This window comes from Orcinus orca, chromosome 8, assembly GCF_937001465.1.
Source record: "Orcinus orca chromosome 8, mOrcOrc1.1, whole genome shotgun sequence".
Classification (NCBI taxonomy): Eukaryota; Metazoa; Chordata; class Mammalia; order Artiodactyla; family Delphinidae; genus Orcinus; species Orcinus orca.
This window is the reverse complement of record NC_064566.1, coordinates 30787293-30805862: the sequence shown is the minus strand read 5'-3', so window position 1 is coordinate 30805862 and position 18570 is coordinate 30787293. Positions and strand designations below refer to the sequence as shown.

The window sequence follows — 18570 nt, the reverse complement described above, 5'->3', positions numbered from 1 at the left end:
CTGGGTGGGACAACTCTGTATCTGAGTATAGTCTACAGTGTTGCCATGAGGTCCAGCAGTGCTGAGCCCCATCTGCAAAAGAAGTAACCCGTTCATCAAAACACCTTCCAGAGGCCCCCTTCCCTTTCTCACTTCCCCACCTCCTATTGGTGCCTCCAGGGAGACCTCCTTAGTAAATTGCTTGCATTCAAATCCTCATCTCAAGGTCAGCTTCTGGAAGATCTCAATCTAAAAAAGGACAAGTGACCAGAATCTTGAAAGGCATGTCGAGTTCACTAGGCAAGAGGTAAAAGAATTTCCAAAGAGGGCAGGATTTCCTTAGTGCAGAGAAGAGAATCAAAGTCCCAAAATCTGGGGGTCAGATTTTGATTATGGCTGGGCCCCTGCAAGATATTTATAGGAAAAGACAGTAAGCAATCAGCTGCTCATCAGCACATGAGATGAGCTTTTTCAGAGCCAACAGCACAGTTCCGTGCAGGTAGACAGAAGGTCCTAAACTCTTGAAATAACACATTGCAACCCTGCACGCTGTACTCATGAATCTTTAACTGAAGAGCTTCTTTGTGTCTTTTCCTTTTTTGAAATACAACTCAGGATCCAGGAATGTGAGGCTTAATCCTGAAAAGGAAGCCTTGTACAAATGGTGTCTTGAAAGCCAGCATGTAGCCTGTTCATAAATTTTATGATGTGTGAAGCACATGTTCAAGGAAGCATTTATTAGTAAGTCCGTAAGTTAAATTAGAAAGGGTGGTTCATGCCTTAAATATTCCGTCATTTTCCACACTGTTTATGTTTCCAGACCCAAGTGTGAAATTTAAATTTTCTTTTAATGTATTCACCTAACAAATGATTTACTCTAGGCCAGCATGTTTTCTTATGGTCCCCAGTAGTGGTGTTTTGCAGTTGCGGGGAGACAGGGAAAATGCTTCTAAATAACTTTTGCAATGTCAAAGTTTCTGTACAGAAATCATAGAATGATCTTACTGGTGGATTTATTAAGAAGATGTAGTTTATTTCTCCCGGAAGATTGGAGTATTTTATATCGGGGATGTTTTGATGAATTTGGAAACTGGCTAGTCATAGCGCTGTCTCTGAAAGTCACAACTGGCATAACTGAGTCTGTGAGTGGCTCGTATTAGGAAACAGATCCTGTGATGGGTTGTGACCCTTGGTCACTGACTTTTTCAAAGCTCCTGCCAAGGCACACCAAAATAGGAGCTATAGTTGGAAAACTGTAAACTCTGTAGAACGTAAAAGGTATTGTGACCAACCCCTGATTGTAAACTCCTATGAACTTGAAATTATGTATAGTACAGACTATGCTATATATGATATGAACAGCCTCATACTGAGTTTCATACTGAGTCTTGGTGTGAATATGGTTAATTTTACACATGTAAAGAGTAACAAATTTATTCAAAGAATCTAACTCATTTTGTCATTTTAAAACAAAGAATATCTGGTGTGTATGTGCGTGTGTGTTTGAGAGCATGTGTTTGTGTGTGCGTGTGTGTTATTCTCTAATGGGAAAATGACTCATGTAGAAACAAAAGTTCATTAAAAAATGCTATAATTATATATAGATGTATATAGTGTGTGCCCTTAGCAGAGCCTTCTTGAATCCACAAAATGCTCAAAATACAAAAGTTTTGAAAATATTTACATCTTGTGAAAGTGTTTTTTCCATCTCTATTTATTACATTTCCCTGCTACACAGTCACCAAAACTCTCTGGAAAGTGATAAAGGCCTTAAGTAAAACCAGACTGGCATGGATCACTGACATATACTGGCATAAATTTAAAAAACGAAGCTAGCTGATTTTTAAGCCTTGGTTCATTTCACAAAAGCAATGAATAGCAATGCTGTCAAAGAGTTGTGCCTAGTCATAAAGACTTTTCTGCATTTAAAATCCTGACTGGGAGCCAAGGTTTATCTTTAAACACTCATGCTTGAACATGTCCAGACAGAGTGTTCCTAATTGTAACTTGCCCTGCTTTCTTTTTCATCTAGAAAGTAGATTTCCTTTGTAAGGGATAGAATAAGCCGTGGACATTCAGACATAGGACTTAAGAATACATGTAACAACAGTATTTCAAGGCATTAAATGTTTATTTTCTGTGTAGTTGTTGAAATTACAGACTTTGGAATTAGTCACCTGAATTGGCCTAACTAGCTCTGCAAATCATTAGCTGAAAGACTTGGATCTCTGTTCCCTTCTCTGTAACATGGGAATACTGAAAGCATCTATCGCATATATTTATTATGGACATTAAAAGAAATAAGGTATGGAGAGCACCTGGCACTGTACCTGACACCTAGAAAGTATTCAGCAAATATTAACTATTATATTATTATTATTAGTCTACTATGTGCCAGGCACTGTACCAAGCTCCTTGCATAATCTCATTGCATGGTCAACATATGACCTGCAAGGTAAATATAAGTACGGTTATTTTATAACCGTACTTATCTGGAGGATCAGAGAAAAGATAAGGAAACAAACTGGTAAGAAGCAAGACAATGACTCAAACCCAGGCCTCTTTAGCTCCATGTTCTTTATTCTGTTCATGTCCTGTTTCATACAGTACCAGTGATATGCGGCTACTTAAGTTTAAGTTTAAATCAGTTTGAATTAAATGAAGGAAAAAATTTAGTTCCTTCGTTCCACTAGCCATATGCCAAGTCTCGATAGCCACGTGTTATTAGTAGCTATGATACTGGATGGTACAGATAGAGAATATTTCCTTCATCTGTTCTATTTGACAATATTGCAGTCTAGACCATACTATCTCTCCAGGCTGGTTTGCTCTCAATAGGACAACAAATTTTTTCTTTTAAATATTATAACAAAGGCTCATCAATTAATGACTTAACCCTTTGTAATAAAGACAACACATTGCTATAGATGGCCATGTAGATCGTAGCTAATCCATCTAACAGTCTACACAGGAATGAAAAATTTGCCCTTGGCCAGATCATCACAGTGCCCAAGAACTAGGAGAATCCTCCGCTGTAGTCTAGATGATCTTTTTATTCAATAATAAGAACCCATGGGGATGGGAAATCCTAAAGCCAATGTGAAAATGCAAGATGAGTCTCCACCTCTCATCTACCTCTAATACTCTATGGACCTATAACTTTCATTTGGGGCTCAACAAGCTTAAAGCTGTTTTCAATATTTTTTAAGTTTCTGGGTGTAGTCTACTTAGGTGTAAGCTTTGGAAAGAGGAGATAGTGATTTATTATGTCGTTAACAATGATATTTTGCCCAGGAAATTTTTCTCTTCACTGGAAGCCAAATGACTTTTCTAGCATGGTAGCCAATAAGTAATATTGATGATATTTATCACCTTCTTTTCACAGACCTTTTTGATTAGTACCAGATATTACAATCTGGAGACTGTAAATGCAAAGGGCAAATGGGAGTGGCAAAGCAAACAACCATATAATCCAATATTCAAAACAAAGTCAAATAGATTGCCTCTTTGAACAAAAGCTCTTTCATATAAAGCCAACTCTTGTTAGAGAGCAGAGTGGTGCAGCAGAACCACGCTGGGCCCATAAAACCAACTTTGACTTCAGAAGAAATAGTTGAGGCATGAGGGACAGACCTGAGGAACTTCATGCATATAAAAGAGCAGCTGGCATCGTAGAAGGAGCATTAGGTAAGGGATCAGAAGATCTGATATCTCCATGGTATCCTGAACGTACTTCAACTATAGCATCTACCATATTAATTGTCAGTTTCCGTGTCCAAGTCTCCCATAGACTATGAGTTCCTGAAAACCTACTGCCTATCACTGTGTCTCACGACATGGTAAAATATGTATTTTACACCATCCACCCTCCAAAAAAATTATGATTATATCCCAAACTCTTCACACCCCATTGTTATCGCTTTAGCCAACTTGCTCTGGCCCATGTGCTGAGCTGCTTCTCTTTGCCAAGCTGACTTGGTTTAATAGTAAATTCTAAGGTTTTTCTCTAAAAGCACTTGATAAGAAACACTGAAAAAAAAAGGAACAGGAACGGCTATAGTTCTTTCAGTTACGGTTAGTCCCACAAAGAGAAGAGTTAAAACAAAAATTAGGAACCAGTGGCTGAATATAAACTTGACTTCCTGAGAAGATACAGTAAGTCACCTGGAATGTATTCAATACTGAAGAATATTAACATTGTCCAAAATAATGAATGCAGCCACTAGGGAGGACTCATTTAGAGTTTGCAATTTAGGCCCTGAAAATTCTGCCTCATTATGCATTATGCAATATTATGCAAACTTTGGCAGTATATGTGTTTATAATCTGATTAGTTCTCCCCCCCCTCCCCGCCCCGACACACACCTGCTCATCTCTGTGAATGTCCTCATGCAACTCGCTGATGGGAGATCAGGAAGTGGCTTCCTGCACCTGTAAGTATCTTTGCTACTACTAAACCAACATCTGACTCCTGAGACATCCTTGGTTCTGCAGAAACAGCCATGCTGACATCAAAAAAGAAATGATTCCCAATCTACAACTACTACAACGGAACACTGACCCAATCTTTTGTCTTAAACTGGAGGCTCTGGGGTTGTTTTCTGTAACATGACATATATTTCCCAGTTAGAAAAGGGAGGCATTGCACAGGATGATTTTGAGATCATAAGACCTCATTCTGTCACTTGTTAGGAAGGCTTGCCTTCCTAAGGTAAATTCTTTCCCCCAAAATGAAGAAATCAAGTGGATTAGCTAGAGTGGTCTTTGCTGAATGCAATTGTTAATATCTGAGTTATTTTCCTTGGCAAAATTATGTTTCCTCCATGTTCTACTTCCTTTGAGAGAGCCTGGTTTGTAAGCAAATTATTTTCTACATTTGTTTTCCTTTCTGTTTTTTCAAGTAAACATTTTTATGAGCCATAAATCATGAGGAATCAGAAAACAAAGAAAGGCATTTGACTTTATCTCATGTGGCATTGTCACCAAAGTGCTTGTGCATGCCATGAGCACAACTTTCATCTTTTCCTCCCCATGGACAGCTTTTGCTGACTCCTGTGAACAAGCTGACCCTAGAGAAAGCTTCTTATCAGGTAAAACAAGAGGAAGAAGGAGCAATTCCTACCATGGCAAACACTTCTCACCCCGACCCCCAGGGATAGGCATACGCTGTTCTAGCACATGATTCTGATTTTATCTCTATTTGGAATTGAACAATATAACTTAGCTGTTAAAATACACACTATTTCAAGGCTATTTCTAAGCAATGTCCAGGCAAAGAAGCCCTAAGGACCTATGTATCAAGAGCCATCACAAGCTAAACAACATTCTCTTGACAAATGTGCTATAGTGAATACCTGTCATGGGTCTTCCACAGCTGTACGCAGAAAGCATAGAGTAGACTGGCTTGGGTCCAGGGAAGAAGAGCTGGTAACTTAGGCATTTCTAATATGACTGAAATTTAATCAATTCCATGATAGAACAAAGCTCAGCTTCCATGAACTAGTCCCTTCTCTGAGGTTCTCATTGTATGTTAAAAACAGTGCAATCCCATCTGGTTTCTTCTTTTTCTGAATTCACAGAGTGTCAGTACTGGGGCTCAGAGTTCCAGCTACCTACTCTGGATTTTGAAGATGTTTTAAAAGATGATGAACATGCATACAGGTGGCTCTCCAGGCTCAAGAAAGTCGGCATAGTGCGACTCACAGGAGCATCTGACAAACGAGGAGAAGTTTTAAAACTTGGGAAAAGGATTGGTTTCCTTTATCTCACATTTTATGGGTAAGTCACCCAATAGTTGGTGTTCTGCCATCATATATAGGGTTTGATATACTTTCCAGACAGGGATTCTTTTGATTGATGATATAGAAATTTCCACAATGTCTTGACAGGAAGTCAGATGAGAATCTAAAAGTGGAATTTCTCTGAGAATGACTGGAATGACGTCAGACGCCAAAGACAGGATAGTTAAAGGTTGAGGATTAGTTTGCTAGGGCCGCACAACAGAATACCGTAGACTGGGTGGCTTAAACAATACAAGTTTATTTCCTCACAGTTCTGAAGGCCAGAAGTCCAAGATCAAGGTGCTGGCAGGGTTGGTTCTTGGTGAGCGCTCTCTTCCTGACTTGCAGTTGGCCACTTTCTCACTGTATCTTCACATGGCCTTTCCTCAGGGTACCAGCACTCCTGGTATCTCTTCCTCTTCTTATAAGGACACCAGTCCTACTGGATTAGGGCCCTGCCCTTAAGATTTCATGTAATCGGGAACTCCCTGGCAGTCCAGTGGTTAGGACTCCACGCTCTCACTGGAGAGGGCCTGGGTTCAATCCCTGGTCAAAAAAAAAAAAAAAAAAAGGATGTCATTTAACCCTAATCACCTCCTTAAAGACCCTTTCTCCGAATGTAGTCACATTGAAGGTTAGTGTTTCATCATATGAATTTGGGGAGGACACAATTCAGTCCATACCAAGTGGGATAGAAGACTGTTTCTCTAAGGCTTTTTAAAAATATTCAGCTTTACAAATGTGAACGTTCATTAAAGTTTTACCTCCCAAGAGTTGGCACAAAATTAGGTTGGGCCCTGGGGAAATGAAACCAGCCACCAGATGTTTTAAATAAAGCTAACATGCAGAAAATTAAGTCTACGCACTTTAACAAGTAACAGGAAATACAATTGATTTTAACTTTGGAACAAGAGGCTGTTTGCATAAGAATTGCCTGGGAGGTAACATTAATTACGGATAAAGAAAACACTAGCAACAGGAAACACTACCTGGAAGTGGGGGTATGACTGTATTTCTAATCTTTAGGGTGAGCCTGTCATTTGCGATGGAGACACTTATTCTTGGGCTCAGAGTAGAGGGCACTAAAAGTGAAAAGGACCTGCAAAATGCAAAGTTTGCAAACTGGTAGCACACGGGCAGTATTCAGATGTGTTTTGTTTGGCTCACATGATGTTGAAAAAAAATGGGATCAACACTTAAAAACTGGGAGATTTTACATTAAATATGGAGCTGACTTTTCTTGAAAAATCAAATGTAGCAACAACTGAGCTTAAACCCCTGCTTGCCAGCAACCTGCTGGAGGTAAGAAAAGGCTGAGCCCGGAAGACAGCATATTCTCACTCTCCAATTTCACGAATTCTGCCCCCAACTCCCACCTCAGACCTGCAAGAGCCCTGCTAGCCTTTGACTTTGCCCTTAGGTTTGCTAATCTAGAGCAAGACCTCGTCTGCAGGTAAACAGAAGGTCAAAAATATTCAGTCACTTGCCTTCAATGATTTGAGCATGTTTATTCATGGTAGAAGACTCTATCATGTTTAGGCTTGGATGACCCAGTCCCCACCCCCATCCCAAGAACAAACTTTTACCATTAGCGAGTTTGTGTCATACAAAATTTTTATCTCCCCTACATCTGTAAGAATTTAAGCTGCTTTAACAGATTACAGCAGCAACAACAGACAAAGGAAAGAGGAAGAGTCTTGAAATTATTAAGAGCCCCAACTGTATTATTTTCTCTCTATTTTTCACAACTTTCTGGAATAGATATTATCCCTGAGTTCACTAATGAGGAAGCTGAAGCCCAGAGAATTAAAGTATAAACCCAAGTTTCCACAGATAGTAAACAAGGAACCAGAGTTGGAATCTGTGTCTGTCCCATCCCTGGGCTTTCTAATCTACCTCACTATCAATCATAGTATGAAGGAAGCACATTGAAAAGATGCCTTAGGGCACTGGAGGTAAACAGAACACTTCAAATATCTTCTAAGTTCTTTTTACTTCATTTTTATTTGCTGACAACAGACTTTTTGCACTGAGGCCAACACATTTCACAGTTTCATTACAGTGGCCAAATTTGGGGCTTTTTGTTATGGCTCCCTAATTTCCACCCCCATCCATCACATTAAGGGTCAGATTCTTAGTCCTGATTTATAACTTGTGTTTTATTTTGTTTTGTTGTTACAAATCCTAAAAAAGGCTTAATAATTTGGCCACTGATCTAATATTGTGAAATTTGTTGGAATGAATACTAAAGGTTTGTTGTCAAAACAAATCAGACTTCCTACTACTCTTCCATTCCTTTTGTCCCAGATCTTTGCATCTGACCACAGAGTTTACCTACACAATTTCACCTTCAGCAGTTGATCACATTTCTTCCCTAAATCTCTCAAACTATACCACACTCCAGAAAATGCCTTTCTTTCCACCTTACTGCTTCTTCCACCAATAATTGCCAAGATCTCTTTTTTTAATTTTTTATTTTTTTTGGTAATTTCGAATTCCCTACCTCAAGAACTTAATGAAGAGAACAGTTTTGTTGTTGTTGTTGTTGTAGTAGCTTTGATTTTGTTTGTTTGCTTACTTGTTTGGGGGGATTTTGTCAACAGAATGAGAAAAGTGAATATTTTCCCCCGAAGTTACTTGCCTTTTCTATACTGAAGTTAGGGTAACATGAGATTTTAAAAAAAGGGAGATATTTAGGACAATGTTTCTCAACCTAGGCTGCACAGTGGAATAACCAATTTAAAAAATACTGACATCTGGGTCCCATCTCCAGAAATATTTATTTTTAACAGGACTTGGATTTGGCCTGGGTATCAGGAATTTTAGAAACACTTCAGGAGATACTCATTTGCAGCAAAGGTCATAAGCCTCTGGTTGAGAGGAAGGGTAGTTCAAGAGAAGGCAGGTCACAGGAGGTGTGGAGCTTGGTTTCTTTACATCCTCTGAACTCTCACAATTATGTAGACTAAATGGCACTTGTCATGTTCTTCTTTGTACTGTGTTAATGCCTGGACGTGACTTTAGAACAGAATCAGTAGCTGCCTTAGACAGGGTCTCTCCCTTTCATATCTTTGTTTCTCCACTGGCCTTACTCTTTTTATTTATTTATTTATTTATTTTTGGCTGTGTTGGGTCTTCGTTTCTGTGTGAGGGCTTTCTCTAGTTGCGGCAAGTGGGGGCCACGCTTCATCGCGGTACGCGGGCCTCTCACTGTCGTGGCCTCTCTTGTTGTGGAGCACAGGCTCCAGATGCACAGGCTAAGTAGTTGTGGCTCACGGGCCCAGTTGCTCCACGGCATGTGGGATCTTCCCAGACCAGGGCTCTAATCCGTGTCCCTGCGTTGGCAGGCAGATTCTCAACCACTGCGCCACCAGGGAAGCCCTGGCCTTACTCTTGTTTGAAAAATAACTGGTTGGTGATTGAGTGAACAGAAAGAATAAATGAAGGCAATAAATAATGAAGGCAATAATAATAATGCCAGAAATAGGAAAGAGACAGAGAAAGCAAAGTGGGGAATGTTAAAGGTAAACTTTGCTTTCCGGGTAGATTTTTCAAGGAGCCTGGTTTCCGCTCTTGCTTAGCTGCCAAAAACAATAATAACTTGATGCTACTTCACATGTGCTTGCCTTGGGAAACTAACCTAGTACTTTTCCATTCAAATAGGGTTACTAGTTTAGAGAATTTAAACTGTGTGGGTCTAAAGTGAGAATTATAATGTCTATTTTGGGGTTTTGGCTGTCATCTACATTGTTAGATTGTTGGTTGGATAAACAAAAACAGTAGATTCCAGAACTTTCTGTATTTTTAGCATAGGGTAGGCAAGGAATAAATATATAATGAATAAATTCACACCGAGTTTTTAAAAGACTATAAAGCAGCTGACGAATGCAATAATTATTAGAGCATTTCATGTTATAAAATTATGTCCACCTATCAAAATGGCAATAGCTTTGAGGATATATGTTTACATCATTTTCCACAGCTGTATTTTCTCAGATACTTGACATTTTTTGACAGTGCATCATCTAGGCAATATTTTTTCATGCAGCCATATGAAATGCTCAGTAACCTTACTGCCTTAATGATGAAATCTTTCCTGGGAGAAAAGAATAAGAGTTGGTAAAGAAACCCCCATTGTCAATTTTGTCAAATACATATACATGTGGAGCAGTATGTAAAAAGATGACCTTTTCAGGAGGATTTAAACCTTTGACTTGGAACAATGTAGTTTTTACAGAATGAGGCCAAAAGCCTCATCCCATGTCCCTGACCACACCCCACCCCCACAAAAGGAATGAAAATAGCTTTCTGGATCATTTCTTTCTTTATTGAACAAAATATCTGAATTTTATGACATAATTTAACCCAATGGGAAATAGTCATTGTAAACTACACTCTACTGCCATCTTCAATGACTGAATGCAAGTTAGAATAATGCATTCGACAGTGCATCCCACAGAGTAAATCTTAAAGAAAGTACAGTCACTGTCAATGAAAGAGAATGTCCTGGTCGGTGGTATTGTCATCTTACTCATCCATACAACAACCATTCCTTGAATACTTTACCACATGCAAGGCACCATGCCAGGCATTTTGTTCTGAACTAGATCTGGGTTTCTACATTATGCAAAACTATCTTTGGTGATTGCTGTATATGGGTGAATATAAAGAGTTGAGTTGACTTCATCTAGATAATCTGGAACAATAAATATTCCATAAAACCAAGGAACAAACTGTAAAGTACCCCTGGACTTTTGGCATTACAAATGAGGGAACAAGATAGTCAATACATGCCAACAGTAATTAAAAGGTAGCACATAGCTCAAGGGTGATACTCTCCCAGCCTGGTGAAAGCAAGGTGAAGATGGGGTGATATTCAGCTATCAATATGGCAGCTAGAGAGAATGAAGCCAGACTCCTCAAACTTACACAGGCTACCACTGTATAAATAGTGTGACATTACTACATACATATTTAATTATGACTATATAATTCTATACTTCTCCTCCACATCTCAAGCTAGCCCAACTTAGATGCAAACCTTTTTTTTTTTTTTTTTTTTTTTTTTTTGTGGTACGTGGACCTCTCACTGCCGTGGCCTCTCCCGTTGCGGAGCACAGGCTCCGGACGCGCAGGCTCAGCGGCCATGGCTCAGGGGCCCAGCCGCTCTGCGGCATGTGGGATCTTCCCGGACCGGGGCACGAACCCATGTCCCCTGAAGTGGCAGGCGAACGCTCAACCACTGCGCCACCAGGGAAGCCCTAGATGCAAACCATTTTATCCACCAAAGAGAGTTGGTGGGGAACAACTACAGCCATAGCTCCTTTCTCACGTTGCTCAGATTGCTCTCCTCCCTTCCAACTTAACACCTTCTTTCTTGCATGCATCTCCCTCGCTTTTCCATCTCCTTTATCCTGTCTACAAACAACATGTTCCAAGTCCTCCTCTGATTTTGGCTGCTTTTTGGCCTTTCGTGCCCTAGTTGCTTGACATATTAATCTTTCTCCTCCTGTGTTCCAGCCACCATCCCTGCTACATCCTCCCTTGATCTGGTAGCCTCTGCAGTTTTAAGGGAGAGAACACCTCTCCCAGCCTCAGCTCTGTGAGATCACTACCAGCGCCACATCCCCATGCCCAGGCATTACAAGAAAACAAAATAAGTACTTTACTACTCATCCTAGCCAGTTTTGCATTCTGAACCGCCCATCCAGAAAGAGGGGTGGAAATTCCCTTCTCTCCCATATATTCCTAATATCTAGTTAGGCAATTTCTGTTTCTTGTGGAAGATTCCACTTTTAGGGATAATGCATACAGTGTGAAAGAAAATAAACTACTGTGTTGTAAGATATCACTACTGTTAGTTTCCTGGGTTGTAGTAATATTTGCTAGTCATCATATTTTGAGACTGTAATTAAGACAACAATGAGAAGTTCACATGCTCTTCCCTAAAAAGGCAAAAGCATAACCTGAGAATTTCTTCTCTAATTAGTTGGACAACTAAATTAACTGGTGTGGTCAGGGTATTACTATTTATATATACTTGTGTGTGTGTGTGTGTGTGTGTGTGTGTGAGACACAGAGATGGGGTGGGAGAGGAGGGTTCGACATCGTATTTGTTAGTGTTTACCATTAATATTGTGTATTAACTAATTACCTTTCTTGTGACTACTAGCCAGGATAACCTTTGAAAATAAGGCATGTGTATCTCATTGCCATTGCCACCATCATATTGAGCTCTTTACAGGCAGAAACAGTGGCCTGCTCAATACTAGCTTGGTGTCTCACACACACTTATCTCTCAGGAAACGTTAATGAAAGGGAATGTATGCTATGATATTGAGAAATTCCATTTGATCAAGACATCAAAAATTCTTTCTTAGCATTGTCGACATTTATCAGTCCTTAGAAAATTAACCTCATGAACAACTCATCAGAAAGTCAAGAGGAAGAAAAATACAAATTTCAACCTTAGCTAGCAAAACTCCTCTTTTCCAGATCAGAGCCCAGAAGTTCGGTTCTTTCTTCTTCTTTCTTCTTTCTAAGAATATTTTATTTTCTAGCACAAGCAAGATGCAGTAACACATGTAACAAGGATTAGACTAAGAAGAATAATCAGGTGAAAATTAAAAAATATATTTTTCTGAAACACTAACATCAGGAATAAAATAAAGATGATGAGAGACAATGAGGAATAGGTGTAAAAGCAAAGAAATTTATGAATCTTGGTGGTAGTCAAATTTTATCTTGTGGAGACAGCATGAAAGATATGTAAATGCTAAATAAAACTTATAAGGCCACAAATTGTAGTGGAAAATAAATAAATACTTTGAAATACTTCCTTCCCTAAAGTTTAGGGAAGAATTGAGGACCCAATGCCCCAGAGCATCTGTATTGCCTTACTACCCAGAGAGCTGCCCATGGGACCAGTAGGGAAGCAGAGCTTAATCATGGCTTCACCACCAGCTATTTGTAGGTGAGAAGTTGGTCTAAACTTTTAGTTTCCCAGAGTTCTATGATTCTCCTCTACTGAGGCCTTGTTTCTCTTTCTAAAGGAGTGTTTTAATACCTATCATGCCCTTTGAGGCCTTTGGATGAAAATTTGCTGGAAAAAATCTAAAAATGCTACTATTACTGCTGAGTTCTGCATCTGCATGAGTACCTTGCATGCAGGCTTCATGAGATGAATAAAATAATGTCAAACAGCAAATGTTTCTATTGGGCTGTTTGTCAAATGCACCAGCCAAGCCAGTTAAAAATTAACATTATTGAAATAGCCTCTGGGGAGAACAAACATATCTCCTTTCCAGCATTCACTGGATTTCTGCTAGCATTTCTGTAAGCCAGCCCAGCAGCACTTCACACATTAGCTTGTATTAGAGATTGAGGACGTATGAGTGAAAAATATGATTATTCTTTGGCATCTGGCCCCTTAGAAATTGCTCCTACCATTAATACTTCCTCCAAATCTGACTTTGAAACAGCTACTTGCTTGATATACATGTTACTAGAAAACATTTGTGAAGTGTGGGGACTGAAGAGGGGAAGAAAAAACAAGTTTACCCATTTTGCTGAAGTTTCTAGCCAAGCAATTGCTTGAGAAAACCACACAGCCCTTCTTGAATAAAAATGGCTATAAAATAAAAACTAACCTAGAAGCAATTCAGACTTGGGAAGAAAACTTGTCTGAGTTCTGAATTGAGTTGTAATTTCATCCTACTTTGTGAAAAATCTACCCTGAAATTTCTTAATGAGCTGTTTTAGATTTAGTACTGATCACAGTATTTGAGGATTGGGTTGGGGAAGCTTTAAAATGTGTATTCTCCTGAGTATTAGGGTTTCCCAAGCAGAGTAACAAGCTGTGTTCTTTCGGCCATTGTGAATCCCAGTTTACGTTATCAGCCAAGAGCCAGTCCCTGGAGTTCCGTTTGTTATCTTGGGTTTCACGGTAAAGTAGCTGCCAACAAAACCACTTGAGTATGAGGTCATCTCATGAATGAAAGGAAAAATAATTTCTGTATCTCATGCTCCTCTAGAAATCACTTGAGGAAATTTACAGGCTACCCTACTAAGGCAGTTGCTTTTCCACAAGCCCTCTGATCCCCATTACCTCTTTGGTTATACTCTGTGCAGCCAAGACAGGCAGCTGCTGTTATTGAGATGGGAGAAAATAATTTTCTATTAAGCACTTTTTATGTGCTAAGTATTGAGCTCCATGCTTTACCATCATGATCTTGAATCTTGACGATTTTGATAAGAATCATTATCCCCATTTTAAAAGTAAAGAAACTGAGGCAGAAGAATCAGCTGCAAACTGTGGTTTACTTGACTCAACAGTCTGTAATCTTTCCTTTACAGCACACCACTACAGTGGTTTGTTGATATTAACATTTTCCCATAATCCCTAATGCCATAATAATTGTTGACTATCAAATGTGTCTTCAACTCATACTGCTAGCCCAGATGCAAGGCTATAATTTGACAGGATTATGTGGAAAGTTCTCAAACTAAACCATAATGACAGTACCAGACTATTCATTCCCTTCCCCTCTATTAAATTCAAATTATAGCCAACTGTTTATGCAAAGGGAAAATGACAGTTGACAAACAGATAACTTGTCACAAGAGAGGATAAAGTTTGTATTTATTTTTCTTTTTTTTTAATTTTTTAAATTTTATTTTATTTATTTTTTTATACAGCACGTTCTTATTAATTTTATTCATCAATTTTATATACATCAGTGTATACATGTCAATCCCAATCACCCAATATATCACACCACCACCACAACCACCCCGCCACTTTCTCCCCTCAGTGTCCATATGTTTGTTCTCTAGATCTGTGTCTCAGTTTCTACCCTGCAAACCGGTTCATCTGTACCATTTTTCTAGGTTCCACATATAGGCGTTAAAATATTTGTTTTTCTCTTTCTGACTTGCTTCACTCTGTATGACAGTCTCTAGATCCATCCACGTCTCAACAAATGACCCAATTTCGTTCCTTTTTATGGCTGACTAATATTCCATTGTATATATGTTCCACATCTTCTTTATCCATTCGTCTGCCAATGGGCATTTAGGTTGCTTCCATGACCTGGCTATTGTAAATAGTGCTGCAATGAACATTGGGGTGCATGTCTCTTTTTGAATTATGGTTTTCTCTGGGTATATGCACAGTAGTGGAATTGCTGGATCATATGGTAATTCTCTTTTTAGTTTTTTAAGGAAACTCCATACTGTTCTCCATAGTGGCTGTATCAATTTACATTCCCACCAACAGTGCAAGAGGGTTTCCTCTTCTCCACACCCTCTCCAGCATTTGTTGTTTGTAGATTTTCTGATGATGCCCGTTCTAACTGGTGTGAGGTGATACCTCATTGTAGTTTTGATTCCACAGCCTGCAGGATTGTAGTTTTTCTTGCTTCTAAAGTTTATATTTTAATGTTTCACATTAATAATCTAAACTAGCATCCAATTCTTGTTCTGATGAAATAAATTAAGCACAGTTTTCCTTTCACCCCCCCAAAAACTATTAAATATGGTAAATGTGGAAATCTTGTAGTTTTGTGTGTTTTTTTGCAATGTACTACATTCTAAGTTTTTCCTAATGAAGGCCTTTGGAACTTTGGAGCAAATTGCTGTAATGTTTTTCTTTATGTTTTTAGAGGCAGCTGCCATCTTTCTATCATTACCTGTCTTCATTTTTATTGTTGGGGGTATTATTAACCTTTAAAAGTAATTTTCAAAAAATACTTCTCATGGTAGAATATAGATACAGAAAAATCGCATAAAACAAATGTATAGCTTAATGAATTACTAAGGCAAACACCCTTAAATACCACCCAGGTCAAGAAATGGAACATTGCCAGCCATTCTACAGCCCATCCACAAGTCCTAACCAATCACAAACCTCTCTTTTCTCCCCACATGTAATAGCGCCCCTGAACTTTAAGGTATTCACTAACATATTCACTTACATGGTTTTCTAGTTTAAAGTATTAGCACCCAAGGGTGACTTCCTTAGCACTACAGTTTGGTTTCCCAACTTTTTAGTTTTCTGATATCTTTTTTCCTTACCTACAATCAGTTCTATTTGTAAACATAAATTTATTAATCTTCTCATGATCATGGTATCTTCCCTGCCAGGTAATTATACAAGTCTGTTCTCTATGTCTGTGACTCTGTTTCTGTTTCATATATAAGTTCATTTCTGCCATATTTCAGAATCCACATATAAGTGATATCATACGGTATTTGTCTTTCTCTTTCTGACTTACTTTACTTAGTATGATAATCTCTAGTTGCATCCATGTTGCTGCAAATGGCACTATTTTGTTCTTTTTTTATGGCTGAATAGTATTCCATATTCAGGAACATAGGGGGGCATGTAACTTTTTGAATTATAGTTTGGTCCGGATATATGCCCAGGAGTGGGATTGCTGGATCATATGGTAATTCTACTTTTAGTTTTCTAAGAAACCTCCATACTGTTTTCCATAGTGGCTGCACCAGTGTACATTCCCACCAACAGTGTAGGAGGGCTCCCTTTTCTCCACACCCTCTCCAGCATTTGTTGTTTGTAGATTTTCTGATGATGCCCATTCTGACTGGCATGAGGTGATACCTCATTGTAGTTTTGATTTGCATTTCTCTAATAATTAAGGGTGTTCAGCAGCTTTTCATGTGCCTCTTGGCCATCTGTACATCTTCTTTGGAGAAATGTCTATTTAGGCCTCTGCCCATTTTCTGATTGGGTTGTTTGCTTTTTTGTTGTTGAATTGTATGAGTCATTTGTATAATTTGGAAATTAAGCCCTTGTGGGTCATGATTTGAAAATATTATTTCCCATTCCGTAGGTTGCCTTTTTGTTTCATTTATGGTTTCCTTTGCTGTGCAAAAGCTTGTAAGTTTGATTAGGTCCCATTTCTTTATTTTTGTTTTTATTTCTATTGCCTTGGAAGACTGACCTAAGAAAACATTGATATGATTTATGTCAGAGAATGTTTTCCCTATGATCTCTTCTAGGAGTTTTATGGTGTCATATCTTATGCCATTTTGAATTTATTTTTGTGTGTGGTGTGAGGATGTATTGTAACTTCATTGATTTACATACTCCTGTTCAACTTCCCCAGCACCACTTGCTTTGAGTCTTTCTCCCATTTTATATTCTTCCCTCCTTTGTTGAAGATTAATTGACCGTAGGAGTGTGGGTTTATTTCGGGGCTCTCTGTTCTGTAAAATTTATGCATATGTATGTTTCTGTGACAATACCACATTGTTTTGATTACTGTAGCTTTGTAGTATTGTCTGAGTGTAGGAGGGTTTTGCCTCCTGCTTTGTTATTTTTCCTTAGGATTGCTTTGGCAATTCTGGGTCTTCTATAGTTCCATATAAATTTTAGGATAATTTATTCTAGTTCTGTGAAAAATATAATGGGTAATTTGATACAGATCTCTCTTTTTTTTAACATCTCTATTGGAGTATAATTACTTTAAAATGGTGTGTTAGTTTCTGCTGTATAACAAAGTGAATCAGCTATATATATACATATACTGCCATATCCCCTCCCACTTGCATCTCTGTCCCACCCTCCCTATCCCACCCTCTAGGTGGTCACAAAGCACCAAGCTAATCTCCCACTGGAATGCTGCTGCTCCCCACTAACTATCTATTTTACATTTTCCAGTGTACATATGTTCATGTCACTCTCACTTCATCCTAGCTTACCCTTCCCCCTCCCCGTGTCCTCAAGGCCATTCTCTACATCTGTGTCTTTATTTGTGTCCTGCCTCTAGGTTCTTCAGAACCATTTATTTTTATAATCTATATATATGTGTTAGCATACAGTATTTATTTTTCTCTTTCTGACTTACTTCACTCTGTATGACAGACTCTAGGTCCATCCACCTCACTACAAATAACTCAGCTTTGTTTCTATTTATGGCTGAGTAATATTCCATTGTATATATGTGCATCTTCTTTATCCATTCATCTGTCGATGGACACAAAGGTTGTTTCCATGTCCTGGCTACTGTAAATAGTGCTGCAATGAACATTGTGATACATGACTCTTTTTGAATTATGGTTTTCTCATGGTATATACCCAGTAATGGGATTGCTGCGTTGTATGGTAGTTCTATTTTTAGTTTTTTAAGGAACCTCCATACTGTTCTGCATAGTGGCTGTATCAGTTTACATTCCCACCAACAGTGCAGCAAGGTTCCCTTTTCTCCACACCCTCTCCAGCATTTATTGTTTATAGACATTTTGAGGATGGCCATCCTGACTGGTATGAGGTGATACCTCATTGTAGTTTTAATTTGCATTTCTCTAATGATTGGTGGTGTTGAGCATATTTTCATGTGTTTGTTGGCAATCTGTATATCTTCTTGACAGAAATGTTTATTTAGGTCTTCTGCCCATTTTAGGATTGCGTTGCTGGTTTGTTTGATATTGAGCTGCATGCGCTGTCTATATATTTTGGTGACTAATCCTTTGTCAGTTCCTTCGTTTGCAAATATTTTTTCCCATTCTGAGGGTTGTCTTTTCATCGTGTTTATGGTATCCTTTGCTGTGCAAAAGCTTTTACGTTTCATTAGGTCCCATTTCTTTATTTTTGCTTTTATTTCCATTACTCTAGGAGGTGGGTCAAAAAGTATCTTGTTGTGATTTATGTCATAGAGTGTTCTGCCTATGTTTTCCTCTGAGAATCTGATAGTGTCTGGCCTTACATTTAGGTCTTTAATAAATTTTGAGTTTATTTTTCTGTACGGTGTTAAAGAGTGTTCTAATTTCATTCTTTTACATGTAGCTG

At 38.6% G+C, this 18570-nt stretch overlaps 1 protein-coding gene across 2 annotated transcripts in view; it reads left to right on the top strand.

Moving 5' to 3' along the window:
• Positions 1 to 18570, top strand: part of BBOX1 (gamma-butyrobetaine hydroxylase 1) — a 76259-nt gene that overhangs the window by 20439 nt on the left and 37250 nt on the right. For both annotated transcript variants that reach the window (XM_033409636.2, XM_033409632.2), the window contains exon 4: positions 5559 to 5757. In XM_033409636.2, coding sequence (XP_033265527.1) covers positions 5559 to 5757 — 199 coding nt within the window. The remainder of the gene's footprint in view (positions 1 to 5558; positions 5758 to 18570) is intronic.